Source organism: Populus alba, chromosome 1, assembly GCF_005239225.2.
Source record: "Populus alba chromosome 1, ASM523922v2, whole genome shotgun sequence".
Classification (NCBI taxonomy): Eukaryota; Viridiplantae; Streptophyta; class Magnoliopsida; order Malpighiales; family Salicaceae; genus Populus; species Populus alba.
The window spans coordinates 40,333,563-40,361,122 of record NC_133284.1 but is presented as its reverse complement, the minus strand read 5'-3'; the positions used below and the strand labels follow the sequence as shown (position 1 = coordinate 40,361,122).

The 27,560-nt window shown below is 29.4% G+C and overlaps 2 protein-coding genes across 2 annotated transcripts; both read left to right on the top strand.

Annotated features, from left to right (window-relative positions):
* Positions 1–1,321: 1,321 nt before the first annotated feature.
* On the top strand, positions 1,322–12,538 carry LOC118056825 (BAG family molecular chaperone regulator 3). The gene is made up of 4 exons (XM_035069191.2): positions 1,322–1,745; positions 3,070–3,326; positions 11,266–11,412; positions 12,251–12,538. The coding sequence occupies exons 1-4, from the start codon at positions 1,508–1,510 to the stop codon at positions 12,386–12,388; spliced, it is 780 nt and encodes a 259-aa protein (XP_034925082.1). The 5' UTR covers positions 1,322–1,507; the 3' UTR covers positions 12,389–12,538.
* Positions 12,539–18,644: 6,106 nt separating this feature from the next.
* Positions 18,645–24,381, top strand: LOC118056826 (protein BREAST CANCER SUSCEPTIBILITY 1 homolog). The gene is made up of 14 exons (XM_035069192.2): positions 18,645–18,821; positions 18,897–18,950; positions 19,043–19,113; positions 19,232–19,348; positions 19,589–20,079; positions 20,557–20,670; positions 20,763–21,725; positions 21,831–21,931; positions 22,125–22,311; positions 22,383–22,480; positions 22,585–22,711; positions 22,787–22,952; positions 23,281–23,399; positions 23,924–24,381. The coding sequence occupies exons 1-14, from the start codon at positions 18,688–18,690 to the stop codon at positions 24,269–24,271; spliced, it is 3,090 nt and encodes a 1,029-aa protein (XP_034925083.1). The 5' UTR covers positions 18,645–18,687; the 3' UTR covers positions 24,272–24,381.
* The last annotated feature ends 3,179 nt before the right edge of the window (positions 24,382–27,560 follow it).

Here is a 27,560-nt window from a genome sequence, read left to right as displayed (position 1 = left end):
CTGAGTTGTGAATTTGGTCACTTTCGTGACAAATTACACACAATTTAATTTTGAAGCTTAGGGCTAAACAATAATTCAAGTTAGAAGGTTTTAATGGTGATTCATTAAAAATAGATTTAATGGCATTATCAAAGAATCTTTCACATCTTATAATTTATATTTATTTTTTTAAAAAAAGGGGGCTCATGCAACATTGTCATTATAATTCTTTTAGTTTGAACGGGTTCTAACCTAATGAACTCGATATATTATAAGTTTATGCTTGTTATTTTTATTTTTTAAAAAGAAGTTCACAATAATAACGTTATTGGTACATCATATCTGAAACCATAATGGAGCTGTAGCTAAAAAATAACAATATTTTAAATAAGATTTATAGCATTTCATCTCCTCAAATGAAGAAAGAAAGCCTTAGTTTAATAAGAACAACAAAACGGGAATTAACGAAGGATGTAACGTACCGCAAATGCGATGTTTGAGCAAAACCCCAAACATCTCCATCTCCACCCAACCTTATCGTGACAGTCGATAACAGGTCACCCAGATGCCACTCACTATTAATCTCTTTTTTTTTATTATTATTTTTTAAAACAAAACCCTTTAATTTATTGGACTTGCCAGGCGCTTCCTTTGCTTAGACTGTCGGCAACTATCTACTACTTAGCTGTCATCCATGCAAACGGTCACCCCTCCCACACGTGATATCGTTCTCATTGGTCCAATCACTCTCTTGTCCTTTTCTCCTTCTCTTGTCTTTAAGCAAAACAGATTATATTTCTTGAATTACAAAAAAAACATTTCAACCCCCCCCTCCCCATTTGCCATTGTTCATTTTAATTAAATGGTGTTTTTGGGTTTAATAATATTGTTTTTTATTATTTAAATATATATTAAAATAATATATTTTTTAAATATTAATAATTTAAAATTATAAAAAATTATTAAACTTTAACCCATTTTTATTTATATTACAATTCCAAAATAGCCTGTCTTTGTCGTTGAATAACATGTTCTTTTATAGAAAAATTACGGAGGAATTAGCAAAAACAAATGAGAAAAACTAGTTGAGAGACTTCATGTTACCCTGTTTATTGCTCTATTTAAAAGTTATAGTAATTATATTTTTAAAGTGTTTTTATACTAAAATATATTAAAATATTTTTTTTAATTCCAATCATTCACCGGTAAAATATCTGTGATCTAATTGATAGATGCTTTTGCTTCAGAACTCAGTTAAGAATTGAATGATATTAATTTCAGGTTTTCCTCAGGGAAGAAAAATCTAAAAATAAAATAAAAAAAAAGCCCTTTAAAAAAACCCACACTGGCCACCACCACACCCCCCGACCCGGCATTCCACCCTGTATAAATTGAAAGTGTCGGTAAATAAAAACCAGCAGTGCCCCATTTCTTCCATCTCTTAAAAGACGAAGGAGACAGGTCCTTTCATGCTTTCTCGGTAAAAGCTTCAAAGATATGAGGTGAGATCACGGAGGATGATATATTTATGGTGAAGACAAGATCTCATCTGTGTGCTAAAATGAGCTCGAGCTCGACGGCGACTGCAATGTCAACGCCGTGTAGAGATCATGAGGATGAGATTGAGTGGGAGATGAGACCAGGAGGCATGCTGGTGCAGAAAAGAAATGAGAAGGATGGTGTTCTTCCTCTTTTAAATGTTCGCCTTCGAATTCTTTATGGTGTTCTTCGGTACGAGATCTCCGTCAACTCTCAGGCGACGTTCGGTAAGTGCTCGCGCGCGCTCACTGTGTTGCAGCTATATATAAAGATGATGTAATTTTTTTTTTTTTTTAAATGCAAAAATAAATGAGTTTTTAAATGTTAATGGATTAAATATTATTATTATTTTTAAAAAGTGAGGAGAAAAATTCAAGGGAGGATTGGACCATTTGGCTAAGCTTTTTGGAAAAACGTGCGAATGTGTTATTTTATTTATTTATTAGCTATTTCAGGAATTTGACTCCCTTTTCTCTTTTGTTCAACAGTATATATTATTTATTAACTTTATTTAATTTTATTTTTAATTTAAAGTTTATTGGACTCTATCCTTGCATATAATTTTTATACATTAACTAAAGATATCTAATATTTCATATTCCAAACTTTGTTAACAATTTTCCTCCAATGCTTTTTAATAAAACACAATCTAAGTCATGGTTTTCTCTCTATATAATAATGGTATTTTCGAGTCAATTTATACATCAATTATAATTGAGTTATTTCTTGAATGTTTTTTAAAAATCCAAACCAATCTAATATAATATAAAATATTTAATCACTTAAATATATTAATATTTATATATTTGTTTTTTCAATTCACTTCCTATTTTTAACATTTACTAAATTCTTAATAAAACCTAATTTTAATTCTTTCTAGTTTTCAAAACTAAATTCTTTTTAATAAAACTAATTTTAACACCTTGATTGATAATTTATTTAAGTGTACTTTATATATATATATATATATATATATATATATATATTTTAATTCATTGATTAATTAATCTAGTAAAATTTAAGTAAGAAGAGCATGACAAAAATCCTAAAATATGAACATTACAAAAAATTAAATCCAAACATAATGTTTTCTAAATAAATAATTAATAAATCAAATGGTTTTGTCAAAATTTTGATTTAACTAAAAGTTTAAAATTTTGTTTTTAACATTGATTCTAATTTATAATACCTCGTTTTATATATGAAAAGGCTATTTTAGATATTTTTGCAAAATATACTTCTATTTAACTATTCTTATCATAGCTTATTTGTAAGATAAAAAACCTTTTGAATTATGGTTTAAAATTAAAAATTTTTTTTATATATCATGTCAAACTAAACCTTAATGAACATATCGTATCGTAAATTTCTATGCTAAGTAAGAACATAAAACACATCTCTATTAACTTTATTTTTTATATCTTGAAACAATAATCAAATTTGATCTCGGTAATGCTTTACCATAATAAGACATGCACAACTAACTAATGAAAGTGGTAGTAAGGAGAAAGTAAAATTAATTGTCAACTTAATATTGGATAATGGGTGCAGGAGAGGTAAAGAAGGTTTTGACGGGCAAGACAGGGTTACAAATAGGTGACCAAAAGATAATTTACAAAGAAAAAGAGAGGGGAAATTGCGAGTACTTAGATAGATGTGGTGTCAAAGATCGATCAAAACTCATATTAATGGAGGATCCATCAAGCATTGAGAGAAGATACATTGAGATGTGTAAAAATACTCGTATCCAAAATGCATATCGGGCCATTTCTGACGTGTCTATAGAGGTTGATAAACTTGTAGAGCAGGTAAGTGTTTAAGCTTAAATTATACTCATTTGATTAATCCTTTTGTTTTTGCTACATTACAAATGTATGAATAACAACCTATTTACTTTAATATATATATATAAAATTTTCTTTAACAACTATATAAAGATAATTTAGCACATAAATGGCATTACAACCTAATTAAAAAGTTTGTAATGAAAAAGGTTTGTCATAGTATACTTCGTAGTATTGGTACACCATTATTTGGATTATAGTATTCTTTACTTTCAAGATCTTTAAAATAGTAGTTTTATCAAGATCTTTAAATTGTAGTTTTTTTAATGCATCTATATTTATTTGATCCAGATAGTATACAGGATTTCAATAAAAAAGAATATCAAATTTCCTCAATTAAATAACATCTTGAAAATTGAAACATAACTAGCTAGTCAAAGAAAATCATATATCACATATGAATCCTTTGATAGATGGATGAAATATTCTATAGAAACTATTGAACAAGCTTTATCTATTAATCTTCAAGGTTCAAATTGTTGATCAAATAAATAAATTTAGAATAAGATATAATTTTTTTTCACATAGATCCAGTTTGAATTGTTGTCAAATCACTTCATCGTCTTAGATTAAAATCTCTTATACTCATGCATTTAAGAGACGCTAGATTTACAACTTTTATGAATTTATTATTTGTAGTCTTTTAGTCAAATCTTATCAATAGTCCAATATACTTGAATTGTTACCTTAGTTTCACTATTTCATTATTCAATCTGAATATAATAAAACTCTTAAATTTAAATATCAAGACTCCAACATACATGCTTCTCTAGATTCTAGAAATATAGATATAATCTATACATTTTATACTATAAAGTTATAGTTACCAACATAGCTTTCAAAGCTCTTAAAAAATCACCCAAAAATAAGCTCTCATTATCAAAACTAGCCCTTAAAATTCAAATATCCAGGCTCCTAAACTTTTATAATGGAAATCAAATCATGTGTCTTGATAATTAGAGATTATCTTTAAATTAATATTTCAATATCATTATCATTTAGAAATAATTTGGTACAAATTATAGAAAATCGGTTAGGAAATGTCAAAATTATTTTTCAATAAGCTAAACATGATCCCTTTAAGATTACAAATTGAAGTCCTAGAAAACTAATAAGTAATATTCCTTCTGGTTCAAAAACTTCAAACTTTCAAGGAGTGGATCTTAGTATGACTATTCATAAATTATATTATCAAAACTAGTGAAATAAGTTTTTTTTTATTATTATTATTGAAATTCAAGAGAACTTAGATTGTCCAACTATATCATTAACATATAATGAATGTAGTACATAAATTAATTAAGTGTCATTCAAGCAAAATTTCAAATTAATAAATAAAAATTAAAAAATGATTTCTATTTGATACAAAATATTGAATTAAGAAATCAATTCTTGAAAACTTATAATCAATCTCAATGAGATGCATACTTGTATCCTATTATTTACATGGTTAAAAACATATAAATATAAACAAAAACAAATAAATGCTCAAGCCATTTCTAAACAAATCTGGTATGTAACGACTAATAATCATACTAACCTTGTTCATTCTTATCTTGGAAAAATTAAGATAAACTTTCATTAAAATGAGATTATAGCAACCCATTTCAAACCAACCACTACAAATGTCAACACTCCTATTTCATAAAAAGGTTATAAATTTCATTTGGTCACAAAACAACTATACCAATTTAATTATATATACCATGGACAAAAGAATAGTAGTGTATAAAGGTCTTTGTAGTCTCTTCTTCCTTATCGAGGGAGAGGTACCTAACTATCATCTTCACCATTTCAAAGCGACTTTTCATGCCTCATCAAATACTAAGATATCAAATTATTAAACTATTGTTATTGTATGATCTTATTGAAATAATCGCTCAAAAACTCAAAGCATTAAATATAAAAACCCCTTAAAAATGAGAAATAAAAACTCATCAAAATAAATATATGTCATAAACCAAGATCAAAACACTCAAAGTGAGATTGAAGATCTTGCCGAGAAGTTCCAATTAGATTTAGTAATTAATAAGATTAGAAATCCTAAGAAAAATCAATAAAAAAAAACCCCAGGTCAAATATTACTATAACATACCAACACTTTCTAATGTCTAAATTAAATATCAGCCCTATCAAACTCAAATTCATTATGATTGTAAAAACATAAATGAATGGAACATAGATAGATACAGTGAACATAATATCACAAATAAACTTCAAAACATGACCATGACGGCCACAACATACAAATTTAAAAATAAATAGACAAAAAATAGATGAAGTATTAGTCTTAAGATTTATTAGCCAACTCAAAGGATGGTGGGATCATTATCTTACCTAAAATGATAGAAAACTTGTATAAGTGATGTCAAAGTAAGAAATAAAAATACCTTAACACATGTCATTGTAAAAAATGCAGTCTCAATCTTAATATTTTCCATTACCAAACATTTATCGGTAACCTATAATAATTTCAAGAAAGCTCATTTGAAATCCTTTTGAATTTAAATGTCTTAAACTTCAAGATTTTACATGGTATAAGGAGATGTTTCTTTCAAATGTTTCCATTATAAAAGATTGGCAACATCTATTTTGGAAAGAAAGATTTTAATCTCGACTTCTAAATTTTTACTTCATGAAAGTATAAAAGAGTTAGGATCATTTTGTGCTCAATATGGTTATGAAACCTTTGTTCCTCCCTCAGGAAAACATAAAATAGATTAGGAAGCAAAAATTAAATTAATGCACTTTAAAAAACCTCTAAATAAAAAAAGATGGTCAAATAAGCCATATAAAAAATAAAATACCACAACTTCAAAACAACACTTTTTATAAGTGTGGTCAAGTAGGACATTATAAATGTAAATGAAAAATAAAAAAAATATTTAAGAATTAGATATAAAATAAAAATTCAACTCCTCAACCTTCGTAACTTTGAAACACAAATTAATATAAAAGAATACTACAATGATAATTTATAATCATCCAAAATAATGAAACTAAATCTAATAGTGAAAAAGAAAATATTAAAGCAATTACCTATAGCCTAACAGTGTATACATGCCCCTATAAACAAATTAATGTAATAACTCAAGAAAAATACTTAATATTAGATATCATTGATAAAATTCAAGACCCTGAAATTAAAAGAGTTTCTCTTAAAATTAAGGAATTTAATTTCAAATGCAAAAACAAAAACCCACGCAACCTTCAATAAATCCTAAAATAATTTTCAAAAAAACAAAGTCAAACTACTATTCAAATTTGCAATAAGATATGAGAGAGATTAAAGATGAATTAAGAGAACATAGATATGATTGTAACAAAATTAAAGCTATTGTTACTAAAAAAGCAAAATCATTTTTCATCTTGAAAGGATTGTATAAATCAAGAATTACCTTCAATATCTTAAGAGAATGAAATTATAGAAATCCCACATCAAGAATTATAAATACGATAACAAAAATGATATATGGAAATAACCTTAGTTATTAACAATGAATATTATATCAAAACAATTGATCCTGTGGATTCTGGAATAGATCAAAATTACATAAAAAAGGATCAGTGCTAACAAAATACTATGAAAAAACAACATATACATAAAATAGTGCTAATGGTGAAAAACTTCTAATTAATTACAAATTATCAAAAATACATATATGTAATCAAGAAACTTGTTTCAAAAATAATTTTATATTTGTTAAATACAATTCCCAACAAATCATTTTGGAAACTCCCTTTCTAACCCAAATATATACCCTTACAGCACATAGTCAAAGAATCAAAAGCAAAATAATTGGTTAAGAAATAATTTTTAGATTCATATTATCTTTCAAACCCATTGAAATAAATAATTTTCAAAGCAATTAAATCAACAAATAAATTTTTATAATTCAAAAAAATGCACATTAAATTATGAGATATATTATAAAAAATAAAGATATTAGAATTCCTAAAAATCAAGAAAAAATAAAACAATTTCAATAAGTATTTAAAAAAGAAGTTTGCTCCAACTTACTTAACATTTTTTGGAACAAAAAAGGTCATATTTTTCTATTCAAATGAATAAAAAATTACTTAAATATTGTAAAACATATATCAACGAACTTCTCAATGAAGGTCTTATAAGACCAAGCAAATCATCATGGTATTGTGTTGCCTTTTATATTTAAAATGAAGCAAAAATTGAACGAGAAGCATAAACATTTGTCATAAACCATAAACCAATGCCATTCAGACTAAATAATATTTCTTGTTGAAATACTCTTAAAATTCATGTCAAGAGTCTTTATTGTTTAGGAATTCCTAGTCCAAAGGCTTCTCTCATTGTTGAAACTGATACCTCTGATATTGGTTAGGGTGTTATTCTCAAATAAAAGCTTTAAGGTTAAGAATAAATAGTACAATATCATTATGGTATTTAGTTGCGTCCTCAAAAGAATTATTTAACTATAAAATATAAAAATTTTATCAATTGCCTCATGCTTCTCATCTTTTTAAGATAATTTATTTCTCAAAACACTTATTTTATGAATAAATTGTCAATCTATTAATATATCAGTTGAAAAAAAATGTTCAAAATGTTATTTCAAAGTAAATTTTTGTTAGATAACAAGCTGTTTTATCAAATTTTAATTTTGAAATTGAATTCATATAAGGAGAAGCAAACTCCGTTTCAGATTTTTTATTCAAAGATTTTTTTAAGACTCAAAATGAGCATCACATTTAAGAAGTCAAAATAATCATATGTTCGTACTCCCCTCAAAACCAATTCATTTTAAAACAAGTAATTAAAAAATCTTAAGTAAGGTAAGATCTTTTGTAGTGGGGCCAATATTTGCCTTAAACAATCATTTTTTTTTCATACTTTTGGTATCATATAGTTCAAACACTTAACTTAAAAATTATTTTGAAGTTCTTCAAACACCTTCGTTTATTTAGTATCAAAGAGTACCTTCAACATCTTTGTCATTACTTTTTATATATCATATCAAAAAAATCCATTAACCTTTACAAGTCGAGAAATCTTCATCTTTACATTTGTCCAATTGATAAGGAATTTTACAATGAAAACCCAAGCAAGATCATTCCTCATATCTTTCCCTTTAATTTCAAATTTTTCTAGAAAGTTCACAAAAAAATAAGGCAATTCTATGAATTTATCCCAGTTGACATAAATTCTATTAAAATAACCCACAATCAAGATTTAAATAATCCATTATAAACCATTTTTTTAAATCATAAATTTTAAAAGTTTTAACCTTTCAGGACTAGAATCAAGGTTTTTACACCTTTAAAAGATTTTCTTTAATGACTTAATTACTTTGATTATTAACAAGCTTGGTTTAATACTTTTTTTTTCTAAAAAACTATGATCATTATTGGTTTATCTATTTTAATATAAATTGTTCAAACAAAATTTCAGCTTGGTTTTCAAATCATTGGTGTCAATATTTTCTCTTATAAATGAAGTTTTTCCTTAAAAAATAGCAGAAGGTTTGAAATTGTTCTTAGAAAAAACCCTCAAATTCAATTTCTGCTTCTTTGCATTTCATTTTTGCCTTTGGTTTCTCATGTATTTTATATTGGATTTTCATAATAATACATGATATAGATGAAGATATTGATTATTCTCCATATCTCGTAAGGATATTAAAGTCAAATGATAGCCTCAATTCAAATAAACTTAAGCATGTTTTTTATTGGCTACAATTTCATCAAGCTCCATAATAGAACTTATCGCCATTAACTTCATATATATATATATATATATATATATATATATATAAAAACACAATTTACATTTCTCACGTTCAAAAGTAGAATTCAAGCCAACCTGACATCATCACGTTCAAAATCAAAATACAAAAGGAAGCTTTAAGATGTCCTTTATCAAAAATTCAAGTTTTGATGCATAAGAATTCACTAATAAAAATCCATATTATATCCTAGATCTTATAAGTCAAGTTATAAGTTACACGCACATGTGTATAAAAAAAAGCTCATAGTGCTTTTCTTCCATTACTCTATAAACTTGATCCATTCATAGTCTAGATGAAAACTTGAAGTTAATAACATCAAAGATAGATAAAAACAAAAAAATTAAGCTTATAAAACATGAACTTTTATTTATGAAAAATATTACAATATGAGCGAAGTGGGCATAACAAAGATAATACTTGGGTGGGATTCGCTATGCTTTGGCATTACAAGATGCGTATATATATAATCAAATATTGAAGTAAATAATTTTAGGGATGACGCAAAAGATGCCTTGTTAAGGCCATAGTTATTAAACATGGACCGGCTCGGTGGGTTGATCCGGGACCCGGTCAACCTGAGAGCTGAACCGGTCTAGGTTTGTCAAAAGACCGGTTGATACAACGACTTGGTGAAACCCAGGTGACCAAGGCCAGACCAGTGTTTTTTTTTCCCTCAAATGCGGTATTTGAAACCCATTAGTATATATACTTTATGTTCTCAAGAAAAAAATTATGTTTCTTTCAATGTGGGATAAAAAAAACTTTTTGGTTTAAATACTTTAACTTAAAAGAATAACATAATATCTTTTTAATGTGAAATTTGAAACTCATTAGTATGTATACTCTATGTTCCTAAGAAAAAAAGTTATCTTTCTTCAATGTGGGATCTGAAACTCATTAGTATGTTCCCAAGAAAAAAATTATCTTTCTTCAATGTGGAATTTGAAACCCATTAGTATATATACTCTATGTTTTCAAAAAAAAAAAACTATCTTTTTTCAATGTGGAATTTGAAACCCTTTAGTATATATACTTTAAGTTCTGGAAAGGAATTCTTGGAGTTTCTTTTTGTATTCTAGTTTTGAACTTGATAATGCTAGGTCAACTTGAATTCTATTTTTGAAAGTGAGAATGTAAATTTTCCTTCTTGAGATGGAGTTGATGGAGATGAGTGTTGCTATGAAGCTTTATTAGATTGTAGCAAAAAAAATATGCAAGAGTCTCAATATCAGAGGCATTAATTTCAATAATAAGAGAAGCTCTTGGATTAGGAATTCCTAAACAAAGAAGATTTCTAACATGATTTTTTAGAGTTTTGACAACTTCAATCATTTAAAAATTATACGCGAGGATTTTTTTAAGTCTTTTGTATGGCTTTGCATATAGTTCTAAGAATTGGGAAAGAATCTGAAACACAATTGAAGCATCCCAAAAAGCTTTGAAGCTGAGTTTTATCATTGAATTTATTAGGGAATTTATCGCAAAATTCTATTGCTTTGCTAATTGTAGTTATTGATCCTTGATAAATGTTTCATCCTAAAAATCTTTTTTTATTTTATATAAGTTGAATTTTTAGGTTGAAACAACAATTCCATTTTATTTATAATATTGTGAAACTTTTATGGATAGTTAAAATCTTTGGTGATTGATTTTGAAAATAGAAGGGCATCATTTATGTGTATAATTGTGAATTTTGAATATGGATTGAATATATATCATTCATGATTTTTTAAAAAATTTCAAAAAGTTTTTTTTAGTTCAAATGATATTACATTCCATTCATGATGTCCAAAGGGGATTGTAAAAGCTATTTTTTTTTTTTAATTATTTTTCTCATCAATTTGAACTTGCCAAAAACTTAAATTCATGTCAAAATTTGAAAATACAAATGCACAATGTAGTCTTTTAATAAGGTATCTTTTATTGTGTATAAGATAACTTATCCATGCATTTAAGAACTTTTTTAGTGATTTATAGTAGAAATTGCTCCTCATTAAATTGCTACTTTATTTTGTACATAAAAGGCAATATAAGAGCAGGGTGATTTGCTCAGTTTTATAAGACACTTATTGAGAAGTTTTTTTGTTTATTTCTTATAATATTCAAGTACTTTCTAATTATATTTTTCTTATATGTAGGTTTCTGCGATTGAAAAATCTATATTAAATAAAGTTAAGGTACCAGAAATTCAAATCACGACATTAATTGAGATGCTAATGAGACAAGCGATTAAGCTTGATAACATTTCTACAGAAGGAGATGTTTCTGCTCAAAAATATTTACAGGTATCTTTCATGTTTTTGGTTTTTACATTATGAAAGGGTTAATGTTAATTTCTTTGCTTTCTCTTTCTAATTTATTGTAGTCAATATGCTTCCCGTTCAAGTGATTGTGGCATTTAAACAGGTTGTTTGGAGTCAATTTTGTATTGTAATTAAATTCAATTATAATGTTTAATTTGAATTCAATTGATAAATAAATTTAATTTATATGTTTGAAAGAGATTTTCTATAATTAAATTCTTCATTTTATTTTCACTTATTACAATCACTTTATTCAAATTCTCCTCTACTACCATAATAAATAACCCAAAAAAATAAAATTAAAAAACCTTTTCTTAAGGTCTTTTTTTCTCATTACTACATAAACCATAAAATTAAGGATAAATAATATGACTTATGATGGGATGAGAGGACATGAAAATAATGTTTTGGCAATGATGTAGTTGAGGTTTTAATGGTGGTGAATGTGTACTCTTGATAAAAAAGAAGAGAGTGATAAAAGAAAGAAAGATGGGTAGATTAGTATCTTGGAGAAACTAGTTTTAACAATAATTTTTCTTTTTCAATGTATTAAATTAGATGGGTTGACATCTTATTTACTTTTGTACAATTTTTAAAGCTTGAATTCCATTTGAAATTCAATTCTCGACACTTAAAGTAATTTCAAACATGAGATTTTATTAAAACCTTTTGAATTTTTTGTTTTCAATAAATAAACACATTTTTGAATTTTTTTATTAGATAAAGAAAACTTATAATGAAAAGGGAAAGGAGTTTTCTATCATTAAAAAAGAAAGAAAGAATCTTATACTCTTGACAATAGTGTATTAAATTTATGCAGGGTAAGAGGGTGCAAAGGTGTGTTGAAACACTAGACATGTTGAAGATATCAAATCCACTCATAAAACCTGTTGTTGTCGCAGCCAAATGGGAGACATTTGATCCTCCTCCCCCTACGTCCCAATTGGGAATTTTTTAATTGATTTTTTGATGACCGGTCTTATTCTACTTGTGATGTATCTATCATGGACTTGACTGACCTAATATTGTATGATCATTGTCATTCTTGTATTTATAGATATTGAAACATCATAATTACATGACTGCATTATTTAAATTTTAAACTTCAGCTTAATAGAGATCAAATTATGTGAGCTACTCCTCTTTTTAGCACAATTAACACTAGTTTGTTTTTTGTTTTACAATAAGTAATATATTAATTTATTTTTATTGTGAAAAACCTACAGAATAAATAATAAATAACTTTTATATAGTGGTTTTGTAGATTTTAGAACAATATCGGATGCACATTTGGATGTTATCCAAAGATAAAAAGTGATGAGATAAAACAATATTGAGATAGTGAAATATTCAGAAAATTGTTTGGCAAAAAACAATTGGATAATTACAAAATAATAAAAGAAAACATAAACAAAAGATAAGTACATATATTTATAGAACAACAACAAAAATAGAAAAGAAAGTTGTTGTCTATGAATGTAACATTTATTATTAAGGCTAAATTTCTGGTCAACAAATGCAAATGGTTCGATGCGACTTGTTTCCAAGAATTTCAACAATAATACTTTGAAAGGATGCACTTCCAATCAAAACCTATTAACTATAAGACTTTCTTTATATTTGTTTTCTCTATAACAATAAAACCTAAAACAAGTTGAATGAGAGCACAGGGGTAAAGAGGGCAAAAATAGCATAAATTTTATATATTTTTCATTTTTAATCTCTTTTATTACTACAAAGAAAGACTTCCCTTTATCCTCACTTATACAAGTGGCTAGGAATGTAGAGTTGGTTTAAAATTAATTATTAATAATTCATTGTATTTTAATAGTCAATGAATCTGATAAGATACAAAGAAATTGATTGATCAATTTCACATTCACCCTTAATGGTTTTAAATGGTTTGTGTAAAATTACTATGTGAAAAATATTTTTTTTCAACCTTCCTCAATGTGAATCTAATAAGATACAAAGAAATTGATCGATCAATTTCACATTCACCCTTAATGGTTTTAAATGGTTTGTGTACAAATACTATGGTCAAAAATATTTTTTGAACCTTCCTCAATATGAATGAAAATTGATTGACCAATATATAAAGACACAAGGAATTATAAAGATAAAATTAATTGGAAGATTACACTATATTAGGATAGGTAGCTTTAAATATTTTATAGTGGAATACAATCGAATTTACTTAGCAAAATAGTGAATGCGATGTTTTAAACATTCAATCTTTTGTATACCAAGATAATAGTATTCAAATAGTTCTTTTCCTATAGTTTTATTTAGTTTTCACTGTTGTATTTATTTTAATTAAGCCCTTTGAAACTCTCAGAGCATGTCCAATAAATATACAATCCATACTTTTATGTCATATTTTAAATATTTTGGAATCAAATATCATCACTTTTGCAGGACCCCCTACCTCTCACACACACGCATACTAAAGTATTTTCATTAAGTACTTTGTTAAGTATATAATTGAGAGTTAAAATTAACTCCATCCATAAGTTTTGAGGTGTTTTTGGGTTTATCATAATGGTACTATTAATTTTAGAATTCAGTTTTTGCATTCAATAATGTCATTTTATTGAGGCAAATAAGAAGCAACATTTCGATGGATAATGTTATTTGAGAAAAACATTCACCAAAAGATTCCCCATGTTCTCCACTTTTATCACTTTTATTACCTTTATTCTTTTATTAAGTTTATTTTTAAACTCCATTAATGTAATGTTAAATGATTAATACTTAAAAATGCATTTTTATCAAGGTTTTATATTATCATTTTACACTTGAAGTATCAATAACTTCTTAACGAGAGCATGTTTTATAATAACATATCTAATAATATAAGATGCTTTTAATTTATGGTAAATGTTCATCTTAAATGCAGGCTTGTCACATAAATCAATAGATTGATTGATGAGTTTAATTGCTGAAATTGAGAAGACAAAGAGAGGGCTAAATTTAGAAAAGAGATGTTGATTCAATCTAAAATGGAATATTGTTTAGTCATTGAGTCATAACTAAAGTTGTAGAACTTGGATTTAGGTCTAGTTTATACGGATGGAAAGCTAAGACATAGGCCTAAAACTTTCATGAGGAGTGCAAGATTCAAAAAGGTCATTTTCAAGTTCAAATTATAGCAATAATGGAGAAGTCTGAATCTGTCCTACAACCCATATATTGTTCAGTGTTCATCAAATATCTCGAGTTTTATAAGTCCAAATGCACCAATTTTTTGTTGTTGCAAAGCTGAGACAATTTCCTAGAAACTTTCATGTATAAATCTGTTCAAATTCTGATATTAGCAATGACGTTTTGTTCAGATAAGAAGATAAGATTGTTACCAAGTCAAGATGTGGCCACCCACTCAACAATTAGTCATCAAATCAATAGTTTCAAATTTTGGCCTATAAAATGAGGCATTTGCAATGCATTTACGCATTTTGGTTTTCACATCAAGATCATTCTCTTTATTTCTTTTTTTATATTTTTGTAAGGTTTAAGTTTTATTTCATGTTATATTTTTCTTAATCTCTTATTTATGCTTTTCATTTTCTTTACTATACTTATGTTCTTATGTTGTTTATTTATGTTTATCTTTGTCATTATGTTTAGCTAAGTTTATTATGTCAAGGTGAAAAGGTTTCACTAATGGTTTTAGAATAAGTAGAATATAAACTCAACATGGACTTCAATGTTTATATCCAAGAAAGTTTGTTATTAACATGTCTTATCTTTTTATCTTACTAATTCTTAATACCTTGCTTATTAAATGGTTAATCTAGATTTGTATTGTATAACACTTGGTAAAACAAATGCTCGACACTTTCATAACCAACTGTATGGTATAATTTACACTTGTACTATGAAAAAAACTTGATTTGTTGTTAACATAAGTTAGCATCATGAATTGCTGATAATATTTAAAAGTTTATTGTTACTTAAATAAGATAATTAATATGATCATGTTAGCAATTTATAATGAACTATTAAGGATAAATCATCCGATTGGAACCTCCTTTATGTGTGGTTTCTAGTTGATTAATAAAAATAATTTTATACTATATTTATTTCTTAATTTCATTAGCGGATCCTCTAACCTTGACAATTATTTTATCATTGTTTAATCCTTACTCTTTGTTTATATATATATTTGTAATTTATATAGTTCACCTCTTTGTGGTATGTTCGATCCCAGTCTTACCGCTGGATAATTTATTACTTCAATACTCCTACCTTGGGATAATACATCAATCTTTTAATCGAGTCATTAAAACATTTCAAGAGTCGTATCTTTTTTTTTTAGCAACCAGGTAGAACAATACCTTATGTAATCATCTATAAAAGTAATATAATACATTTTCTATCTCTAGTTCATACAAGTTTGAAAATTAATGATATCAAAGTGAATTAAATATAAATGTTTGTTGTTTCTTTTAATTGCTTGATAAAAATATATTTTTTTATGAATTTTGATTCTACACAAACTTCACATTTGTAAATTTTTTAGAAAAAATTAATTGGTGGTAAGAATCCAAAATTCATTAATCTTTGTATAGAATTATAATTCATATGTTTCAAATTATCATGTCATATATCATAAAACTCAAGCAAGTAAGGAGAATAAGCATTTTATTATTATTGTTTTTATATTAGATTACAATGGTCATTATATTTATTTTGATGGATTTCTCTTTATAACAAACATATGCTATTTTTGAGAAAATTTATTACTCTAAAAAACAATTTTGAACCTATCTTTTTCTCAATTATAAGCCAAACACTAAGTTATTTCTAATGTCAACAATTTGAAACACGTTGTTAACGTCAAAGCTTTCATGAAGTCATTTGTAGAATGACCTTTTTGATCCCTAATACTTTTAAGTTTAACTAGTTTTCATATACAAATATTCACCATCTACTTAGTTACGAGAGAGAATCATCATCTTCTCATGTGTAAATATATTTTGTATCATTACTACCAACTTACCACTGCTCATAGTTGTTGATCAAGTTGATGTTTGAGACAACCGGAAATAAGCTCATTTTTTATAGTTTATTCTAAAGGTTTTCAACCTTAATGACATGGGCTAGAACAAACCCTCCTTTTAGGATTGCCTTGTTGGGCTTATTTTTGTTTGGTTTTTATTTTGTTACATATAAAACATTTGTCATTAAATTTCTTAGCGGTAAAGCTTATTTTTATGGTTATTGTAATGGAAATTTGCTATTTTTTCAATCACATTTGACCCACGGGTCATTGAGGAAAATTTGAATTTTGTTTTAGACAAGTTATTATCATTTCCCACCTCAAGCTCATAATAAGATTTTTAACCCTGATTTTTCTCTGCTTGTGCTTAAGGTAATTTTTGAAGTATTTCCAATACAATAGAAATCTTTTAATAATAATAGTCACTTGAAAATATTCACTTGGAACATCATTTCAACATGAATATCATGCAGATTAGTTAAAACTCTTGAACTTTGCTTGCTATAGTTTTGGAATTAAGCATCTTGAAGCCATGAAATTTATCAATTATGATTTTTTTCATACTATTTTTTCAACTTTGTACTTCTGATTCGAAGCTTTTCATAGTGTCTTTTCATCATTAATGAAATCATATATATCATGGAGTATATTGTCTAATCCATTCAAAATGTAACATTTGAACATAAAATCAATGTATTAATGTATCAACAACTACCACAACAATGAGATCAAATTCTTTATCAAATAACTTTGGCGCAACTTCAGTTAAAAAATTTGTCAAGTTCAAGGTGGTTGGATAATATATATATTTTTTATCAACTTTTAAAGTTTAAAACCCATTAAACTTCTCAAGTCTCTCACTATCAACCATAAAAAAGGTGATAGTGAATTCTTATATGTTAAATCATTTTTGGTTGTTGTAGTATTTGCTAAAGCAATAACAACATTTTCTTTAATAAATTTCGTATTTTTTTTGTCATGAAAATAAATATTTGATTATTTTAAACAATAAAATTATTCAGTTAACAAGGTTTAAGAAAGAATATATACATAAGTAAAATAAACAATTAAGATAAAAAGATTTTAGTCCTGATATTGTTGGGGAATTATTAGTATAGATCAAGTGTGTGTGTGTAGGATAATAAAAAAACATGAGCAAAATATTTTTTTAAAAAAGAAAGATAAGTTAATATATAAAATACTTGCTTGTAGAATTTCATGACAAAAAAAGACAAGAAAAAAAGTTGTTGTCGAGGATCATACCTTATGAATAGGTGCACATAATCTTAGAGTGTGTTTGGCATTGTGGTAGCGGTTGCTTTTCAAATAAATTTTTGTGCCGAAATGCATGCCAATGATTTTTTTTTAAATCATTTTTGACATCAGCACATCAAAACGATCAAAAACATATAAACCATATTAAAGATAAAAATATATTAATGTCGACCCGGGATTGGAACCGGGACGGGTTGAAGAAAAAATAAAGGAAGGAAAAACCCGGTATGACCTTGTTGACCTGACAAAACCTGGTCAAAAACCCGGTTGCAACCCATTGAATTTATTTTTTTACTAAAACGATGTTGTTTTGATTTTTTAAAAAAAAACAAATTGTCTGGAAAACTCGGTCAACCCGAAAATTGAGCCTTAGATCGAGTCAGGTCTGAAAATTATGGTGTTATCCTTAAATTGTTTTACATAAGACTCTTTTCATTTTACCATTTCATGTACGGTTTATTATTTGAATATTTTCAATACCAGTATTTTTCCTACATAAAATAAAAAAGGATATTTATTAATAAATTATCAGTTAATTATATTTTTTATGGATGCAAATTATTAAAAAAATATAAAAGAACTCATTTTTATCACTTAGAGTATAGTTGTGGTTACTTTTGCGAGTGGTTTTCATTCAGAAATATATCAAAATAATATATTTTTTTATTTTTTAAAAATTATTTTTAATATCAGCATATCAATATGATTTAAAAACACTAAAAATATATTAATTTTAAGTAAATAAAAAAATAAATTAAAAATTAAAAATATTTTTAAAACACAAAAATAAACATCATATTTGTAATAGTATTGGCCACGTAAAATAATACTTTATTGATTTTCAATTCATGCTGGCAGTCTTTTAGAATTGTCGGGTTTGAAAAGTTTAAAAACAAAATCAGCGGCAAAAAAAAGTGAAAAAAGGGCGCGTGAGCTTAAAGTGCATTGGCGGGGTGCAGGGAATTTTCAGAAGAAGAAGAATGATAAGGAGCGCCGTCAGTGCGTCTTCTTCTCATTATCAAATTTCAAGCCAGAGAGAAAGGCGAGCGAGTTACAAAATGGGAGATCCAACTCACCTCGAGAAAATGGGCAGAGAGCTCAAGTGCCCCATCTGGTACACCAACTCACAAATTAATCAATTTGTTATTTTATTTTATTTTTTCAATCTAATATTTTTTTGTTGTTGCAGCTTAAGTCTTCTTGACACTGCAGTCTCGCTTACATGCAATCATGTTTTCTGCAAGTAAATTCCATTTTACTATTTTTTGTTGGTTTTGAATTTCAATCCCTCTACTCTACTCTACTCTACTCTAATTTATTTATGTTCCATTTCAGTTCATGTATTGTGAAATCGATGAAATCAGGTTCCGATTGTCCAGTCTGTAAAGTGCCATACCGGCGTAGAGGTATGATGGTTCTTGCCTTTTATTTTCAATTTGAGTCATTATCATTTTTTTTCTTATTTAAAATCTTGGAGTAAAGAGGAGGGTGTTTTTCTGTATTTATTTATTTTTTTCGCCTCAGAGGTTCGCGCTGCTCCTCATATGGATAACTTGGTCAGCATTTACAAAAACATGGAAATTGCTTCAGGATTCAATATATTCGTCACTCAGAATCCACCACCATCAACTAAATTATCAGGTGATGCAAAAAAAAGAAATTAATAATCAAGGGAAGTAATTGGTTCTATGCACTTACTTTGCATCCTTGTTCAACTTCAAACATGAGTCTCTTGCATTAATCATGGAGCACTTGCGATGAATATTCTGTTTGCGCTCCCTTAGATGAAGTTCTAGCAATCTATATCTTGCTCTCTTTTTTTTGGTTGTGAGGGTAATATTGGGTATTTTTCTTTATGATTTCTTGCTGTTCTTGTTACAGATGTACAAAAGCAAGTAGGAGACGATACGGACTGTGGCAGAGAAGATATTGGTTGGATTTGTCAGGATATGTTAGAGGAGCAACTTAATATATCCAGACAAAAAGTTTCAAGGAAACTTGATGAATCCAACATGGAATTATGTGGTCCCATTACTTCGAAACCTTCGTTTCCAACCAAGAAAAGAGTTCAGGTACCACAATGCTCTCTTTCAGGCACATCGGCACAACCTGAGAAGCTACAAACTGGATCAAGAGAATTAAAAAAAGATGACTTTAAAAATGATTCATCAGTCTCAGGGAAGAACCCTGTTGTCGATGAAAAGGGAGAGCGCATGCTATTGCCTTTCTTCTGGTTGAGAGATGAAGATGGAGAGAAGTCAAGTCAGCACACTGATGTAGATCAGCTTCTGGATATCACACCACCAAATGTTCCTACTTTCAGTGATATCAAAGACTCAGATGACGAAAACCCCCCTGAATCATCCTCGAAAGTGAGTCCCAGTTCAGTTCATTGTCCGATTCAAATTTATCCTAATATCTCGTGACTTGCTACTTCTCTGCTATACTTGTGTCTTGTGAGCTGCCAATTACTCATATTTTTGGTTCATAGCTCCTGTAATTGATTTGGCTTATCTGGTTCTTCTCTTCTTCTTGAATTCAATCAACACTTTTTCATTGAGCTTTCCTGAACAGATGTATAGTCATTCGATGGATATTTCCTTTCCTTTCAGAATAAGCATACAGATAAAGAGTGGATATTGAAAAATGAAAACAAAAATAAAAATCATCAAGTTGTAAAGTTTATGTCAATCTATTGGAAACAACTCTAATATTCGTTGTATCCATAGCTTATGCTCTCCTCAAACAAAGCTAGTTAACCCAAGCAAAATATATATCTTGTATAGAGTTCCTAACATTTAGTCCGACCACATCAATTTGCTTACTCGTGTTTTTCTAACATGATGTAGGGGGCAGTGTGTGGCAACGAATCACATGTTGCAGATTTTTTTGACAGTGAGATGTTTGAATGGACGCAACGAGCTTGCTCTCCTGAGATTTTTTCAAGCCCAGAAAAGATGCAGGTATTCATCCCACCCAAGTAATTTTGTCTAATTTTAGTATTTTATAGTGCTTAAGTCATCTGGCTTTCGCTGAAATTTTAAGTGAAATTTAGGTTGAAAAAACAACGGAAATGGATGGAATTCGAGAGAGTAAGTCAGAAACACCCCCACTGGATGCAAATACAAATGAAGAACGTAGTGATGAAAGCAAAAACTGTACTGATACCAAACCGCGAATGGGTATTTCTGAAGACATGCTGGCCAATCTATCCTCTCCAATAGTTAAAAGTGCAAATTACCAAATCGGGCGTAATACTTCCAATAAGAGAGGCAGGAATGCTAAGGACACAACGTTAAGGAATTGTGCTCGAAAGAATGCAGATAAGGGTGGTAGGTTGAAAGGAGAGAATGTTTCTTCTGTTTCAGTTAGAGAAAATTTGGACCAGGCTGATGAAAACACGGTTACTGATCAGCTGCCTATTTCATTGGATAAGAAACAAGGTCGCAGTAATCTTAAAAGGAAGAAGAATGGAAAAGTGAGTAGAAAGATCAATCTCCGGTGCAAGGAACGAAAGCTGGATTCTGTTGAGATAAACATGATTAAAGAAGTCCATTCAATACACAACCAAATGGACAAAGATGAACACGCCCATGATTACTTTTTACCCGTCCCTCTGGTTGAAGATAAAAAACCCTCAGAAATCAAGGGGAAACCTGGCAAACAAGGGGAAGAAGTCAAGTCTGCATTGTGTCCAGAACATAATCAAGACTTAAAATGTAAGAAAAACATGGAAGTTTCATTAGATGGTATCATAGAAGATGGATTAGTCAGTGGCCATCAAGAAGGTGCTGACAATGTCTTTGCAGAGGAAGCTCAGTCCACTGAAAATATTACTGGCAACTCTGCAAGGGCAACTGAATCTGTTGAGAAGGTTCAAGCCAGTCTTAATACTCGAATTCTTGATGATTTGGCAACATTAAGGGATCATTGCCAAGAAAATGGAGCGGCCGTGCTTAACTGCAAGCTTAATTATAATATTCAATGTGCTTTCTGTCTTTCTTCAGAAGTCTCAGAGGTATCTGTTTGTTTTGCTTGTTTTTGTGAGTCCTACTTTGCTTTTTTCCTGTATCTCATGACTTTTGAATCCATTTCATTTCTGAATCTTCCACCAAAATTACAGGCTTCAGGGGAGATGATCCACTACAACAATGGCATACCTGTGGCGGCAGATTATAATGGTGGATCCAGGGTCATACACTCTCATAAAAACTGTGCTGAGTGGTAAGAGAATTCTTCAAAGGAGCTCATAAAGGCAATTCATTGAGTTTTTAGTTTTTTTAATTAATTTAAGTCATGGGCCTGTATAGGAGCGCTAAAAAAATGGTTACTTTCTCTGGAAAGTTCTTAGCTTACACGTGTCGTCATGTTGTTGTTCTGGTAGACATCGTATAATTATAAAAAATCATACCTGCAGGGCACCTAATGTCTACTTCGAGGGTGATAATGCAATTAACCTTGAAGCTGAATTAGCTAGAAGTCGGAGAATTAAGTGTTGCTGCTGTGGACTCAAAGGTGCTGCTCTTGGATGTTACGAGAAGAGTTGTCGCAAGAGTTTCCATGTTCCTTGCGCAAAGTTGACCCACCAATGTCGATGGGATACTGTAAGTGTCATAAATTCAATGCTTTGTAGTTCAAACATCATTTTGATTTTTTCTCAAATCTCTTGCACCAGGAAAACTTTGTCATCTTATGCCCTCTTCATGCTTCTTGTAAGTTGCCCAATGAAAGCAAACAATCTCAAGAGAGGAGAAAAAACTGCATTTCAAAAGGGTATTCTAAATTCCGTGGACAAATTTATCTCTTAAGTAGCTGACTCTAGCTGCTACTTGGAAATCATACTAAATGCCTTTTACTTATTCTCCTTCCTCTACCAGACAAACACCAAGGCAATACAATCAAGTTACTTTCAAACATGACATCAATATGCATAAAAGTCGGAAATCATGTTTAACACATGACAAGTTGGTTCTTTGCTGTTCGGCTCTCACAGTTGGAGAAAAGGTAATAGAAAATCTACAAGTGACTTTCGGCTTTGTAACATTTCTCTTTCCTAAATGAAAATGTTGATTACTGCAGGAAATTGTTTCTGAGTTTGAGAGTTTATCTGGAGTTACAGTCTTGAAGAATTGGGATTCAAGTGTCACTCATGTCATTGCATCAACAGATGAAAATGGAACATGCAGAAGAACCCTTAAAGTTTTGATGGGTATCTTGAAGGGGAAGTGGATAGTGAACATTGAATGTTAGTATAATTGTTTCCATGAAATGAATTATCCGCTCAAGTTACAGAATGCTGTGATATCTCAATGTTCAAGTACCCAATTTGTGTGTGCATTAAAGAATCATGGGTGAATGTATGTGTAATAATTCTGCATGTGTATTTGCATTTAAAAGTTAGGATTAGGTGCCACCTGTGGCATTGATTGAACTTATGTAAATGAAACATGCAGAACCCTATTATTTTTATCAGTATATTCGAGAGGAGGTGGATACTGAGCATTGGTGATTGACTCTGCATGTGAATCTAGCGGTTCTGCTTGTACTCAACCCTTTGTTTGTTCCTTCTGTAGGGGTCAAGGCTTGTATTAAAGCCATGAAAATTGTTGAAGAGATGCGATATGAAATTACTGCTGATGTTCACGGAATCAGGGATGGTCCACGAAATGGAAGACTAAGAGTCCTGAACAAGGTTTGCTCCTGCTTCTACAGTTGTCATCTTAAACATTTTGGGAATCGACCTTTTTTTTTTTTGTTTCCATGGATTCATCTATAATTGGAAGGCAGATCATTCCCTTTCCATGCTGGCATCAGACCTGTAGTTTAGTTCATCTCTAATCTGCATGCTCCATAAACTTTTGTATTATTTTCATCTTACTTTATATCTTTGTCAAGATTCTTCTGCGATCATAGAACTCATGAACTCTGGTTTTGAAATCTGCTCGCATTGGGTTTTTAATCTGCATCTTTTTTCAGAGCTAGTAGACTTTTTATCCTCCTGCATTAGGCTTTGTGCTTTTATCTGTGACTGTAATTTGGTTTATGAAAGAAAAATATTGGCCCTAGTTCTTTGCATGCAAGCTAAATCACCTGTTAAGCATAGTTCTAACAACAAGGTGTGCATGCATGCATGCATGCAGTTCTCTTTAGGTGCACGTTGGATACATGTTCTTAATACATCCAGTTGTTTTTATTGACAAGTTCTATTATGTGCAGCAACCAAACATTTTTGAGGGATTTAAGTTCTATTTCATGGGAGATTTTATTCCTTCTTACAAGGGATATATACAAGATCTTTTAGTTGCTGGTGGAGGAACAATTCTGCACAGAAAACCCATTTCGGGAGCCCAGGGAACCTTGTTACTGGACTCTAAACCTCCAACTTTCATAATATACAGCCTCGAGATGCCTGATAAATGTGCTCCTAGCAAGAAGAATATGATATTAAACCGAAGGCAGTCTGATGCAGAAGCTCTAGCTAGTTCAACCGGAGCAAAGGCGGTAAGCAATAAATGGGTTTTGAACTCTATAGCAGCCTGCAAATTGCAAAGTTTGGCTCAATAATGCTGGATTTATATTTCAAAATTGGGAGCTCTGTACATGTTTCATCAAGACTTAGGTATGAGCATTGCCTCTTTCATACATCAATTCATGAGCGAGCAGGTTTTACCCAAGCACTCTTGCTCTCCCTTCCTAACTAATTCTATATAGTTCTTTCTATGGTGATATAGTGTCCTTGCCATGTTCAATAATCAAATCCTTGGGATATTTTGTTTCAGAACTACATATCCTACCTCAGGTGACCTTGGGTATAACTGTCATACGATACAAGCTAGCACAATATAACCTCGTTTTGCTGCTGACTGCTCTCAATGAAGAGACTAGGATCATTAATAATTGAACATTTGTATACCCTGATTGCGAAAGATCAAAACAAATTTGGAGAACACGGATCTGCAGAATCCATCACAACAAGAAGCATCAGAAACCTTAAGAGCTTAGATCCTGTGACTAAGAATATAGAAAACAAAACAAAATTTTAGGGAGTACACTGGAAAACTGAAGGACTACCCATGTCTGCTTCTACACGATACAACCGCTTTCCTCTTTATAAATAATTGAAGATGCTCAAGAGTATTGTCTTCCATGGGTAAAAAAAAAAAAACTTAATATTATGCAGCAGGAGGCTTGCTATTATTGATCTCACCTTCTAGTTTAGCACATCCAATATTTTTATATTGAAACACTCGTTGAAATCTCATCTTCAATATCTTTGCCTGTTGCCTGTCGGTTCCCATAGCTCCTTACACTATCAAGCACCTCCCAATTACATCCATGGTAGCGCAAGTTCCTCTGTTTTCCTCTTTTGCAACTTTGTTTTTTCTTTTTAAAGAGCGACAACCATCAGGGGAGCAGAGGACTTGCTCTGAAAGTGCCCTATTACTCTCTCTTGAAGTGCTTAATTCCCTTGTGCTTCTCCTCTGCTACCACTACTTTTCTTCGCCACGAATTTGCCATCAATGTCTCATTCTGGGATTCGAGGTCATAGACAAGCTCCTCTGTTTCATTCAATTCGTGACCCTTTCTTGCAACCTCGGCTGCCATAATTTCCCTTTTCCTTTCCCAAGCTTGAACACATAATTTCTACGGCTCTTTCCCATCACTTGCGGATGCGTCCGGTTTCTGGTCTGCCGGAGCTAGACTGGGTCTATGATCTGTGTTACACCGCCTAAGCTGAGCTACCTTTCTATTGCCAGATAGAGATTTTTGAATTCGAACTTTAACATCATCCAGAATGGTCATCGTTCCAGCATTTTGAGGGAAAATAAGTGCATGCATGCTGCTATTTGCCATAAGGAAGACTCATATGGAGCATTGGTTCATCAGCTTTGAACAAATACTTTAATCATCACATTAAAGGCAAAGAATGATCAATAGCAGCAGGATATTTCTGCAAATAATGTCACGGATCTGCTTAATTCTGTTGAGCAGCAATTTTTTATTTTTTATTTTTTATTTTTTTGGGTGCAAAAGAAAAGAAAGCAGCTCCTTATCTTGACAGCATCAAGCAAAACACGAATGCCCGGAGGAGGATGATTCCAAATCTGAAACACTGAATCTCGTAAGGTCTGGATTCTCAAGTTGCTAAAGGTCTATAGAAGTCTAATATGAAGAATCCCGAGCAAATGCAAGGATGAGGATGAGACAACGAAAATACAAACACCTTTTAAGCTACAGTTGTAAGAACATATCATTATTAATAAAAGATATTCTTTGTTTTTAATATTTATTAAAGTTTGATTAATGAGTCTAGAGTACAAATAAAGATTTTTGAGAAAATATTTTAATATAATATGAGAATTTATATTGTATTAAAAATTGTTTTAAAATCTTTATGGTCAATGCTTTATTAAAACTAGACATTAATTGGAGTTGTTGAGACCAATATATATCATGTTTTTTTTTTTATGAAATGAAATAGATGTTTTCATAAGCTAAGGTATGATTTGGAACTAATATGAAGGTGTTTGTTATATAACATATACACTAAATTGATATCTTTGAAGATTTTATATGGTGAGATCACATGTATCTATAAAAAAACTCATGTGACAGTTATGTAAATAATCCTTGAATTATATAAGTTATCATTAGACTTGAGATCATTACATTATATTATATAAAGAATGTTATGTTTTGATCTTGATTAATATTGCCTTAATCAAAATAACAAGTGAATAAATATTAGGTGTAACATATATTATATGAAGGTGTTTGAATGATCAAGAAATGATTTATCATTCTATATGAATTAGAAAAAAAATATTTTAGATGGTCTCAAAATGTATTAATTGTGAAATTCTTGTAGAATATAGAATGAGATTTAAAAAAAAGGGTTTCAAGTTTTAATTAAAAAAATCAATGATTATGATTCTGAGAACAAATACAATTTGACAAAGCAAATACTTTTCATGCTTAAACATTTAAATTAAAATATTATTGATGAAGAAATAATAATTATACTCATAACTCATAAACTATAAGTCAAACCACATATGATTTTTATAATATATAGGAGACCATGACACAATGCTAGGTTGTACATTTAATTTTCAAATATAAATCAATTAATATGCTTAATTTGATACTAAGTTAATTTTTTAAAAATTATTTAATCTGATTTTGATTTATATTTGGATCAACATATTTGGAATCTAATGAGTTGGACACATTAAAAACCATTATTAAGAAATTAAGCTCAAATGATTAATCAAGTGAGAGTTTATTGTAAATAAGTTTTAAAAATTAATGATTATAATGCATTTATATAGTGATTACAATTCTAGACCTAAAAAAATCATTGTATAAATTTCTAAAATTATCATAAAATAATACATGTGATATTTTCAAGGGACAAGGTGATATGTTATCATTAATAAAGTTATCAAATTTTTAATATGAATATAACGCAATGTCTTACATTTTTTGGATGATGGAGTGATGATACAAGATCAAATAAATACTTTGTACATTAGGTGCCACCTGTATAATGCTGTAAATAATAAAGATTATATAGTGAACTTTGATATGGTTCTAGGACCTTGATAGACACAAGACCGTTGGGTTTGACAATCATGCTAGACCCAATAAAATATAATTCTGGCGAACGTGCAAGATCTAAAATACTTGGATTTGATGATCAACCTAACCCAAGGCAAACATGGGTATGTAACTAGTGTCAAACCCAAAACACTTGAATTCAAATATTATGGTGTTTTTGGTTGTATCAGATCCAAGATAATCTCTTAAATTAAAAGTATTGGAGACATGGTAATGCGTCCCGTCTCTTCTT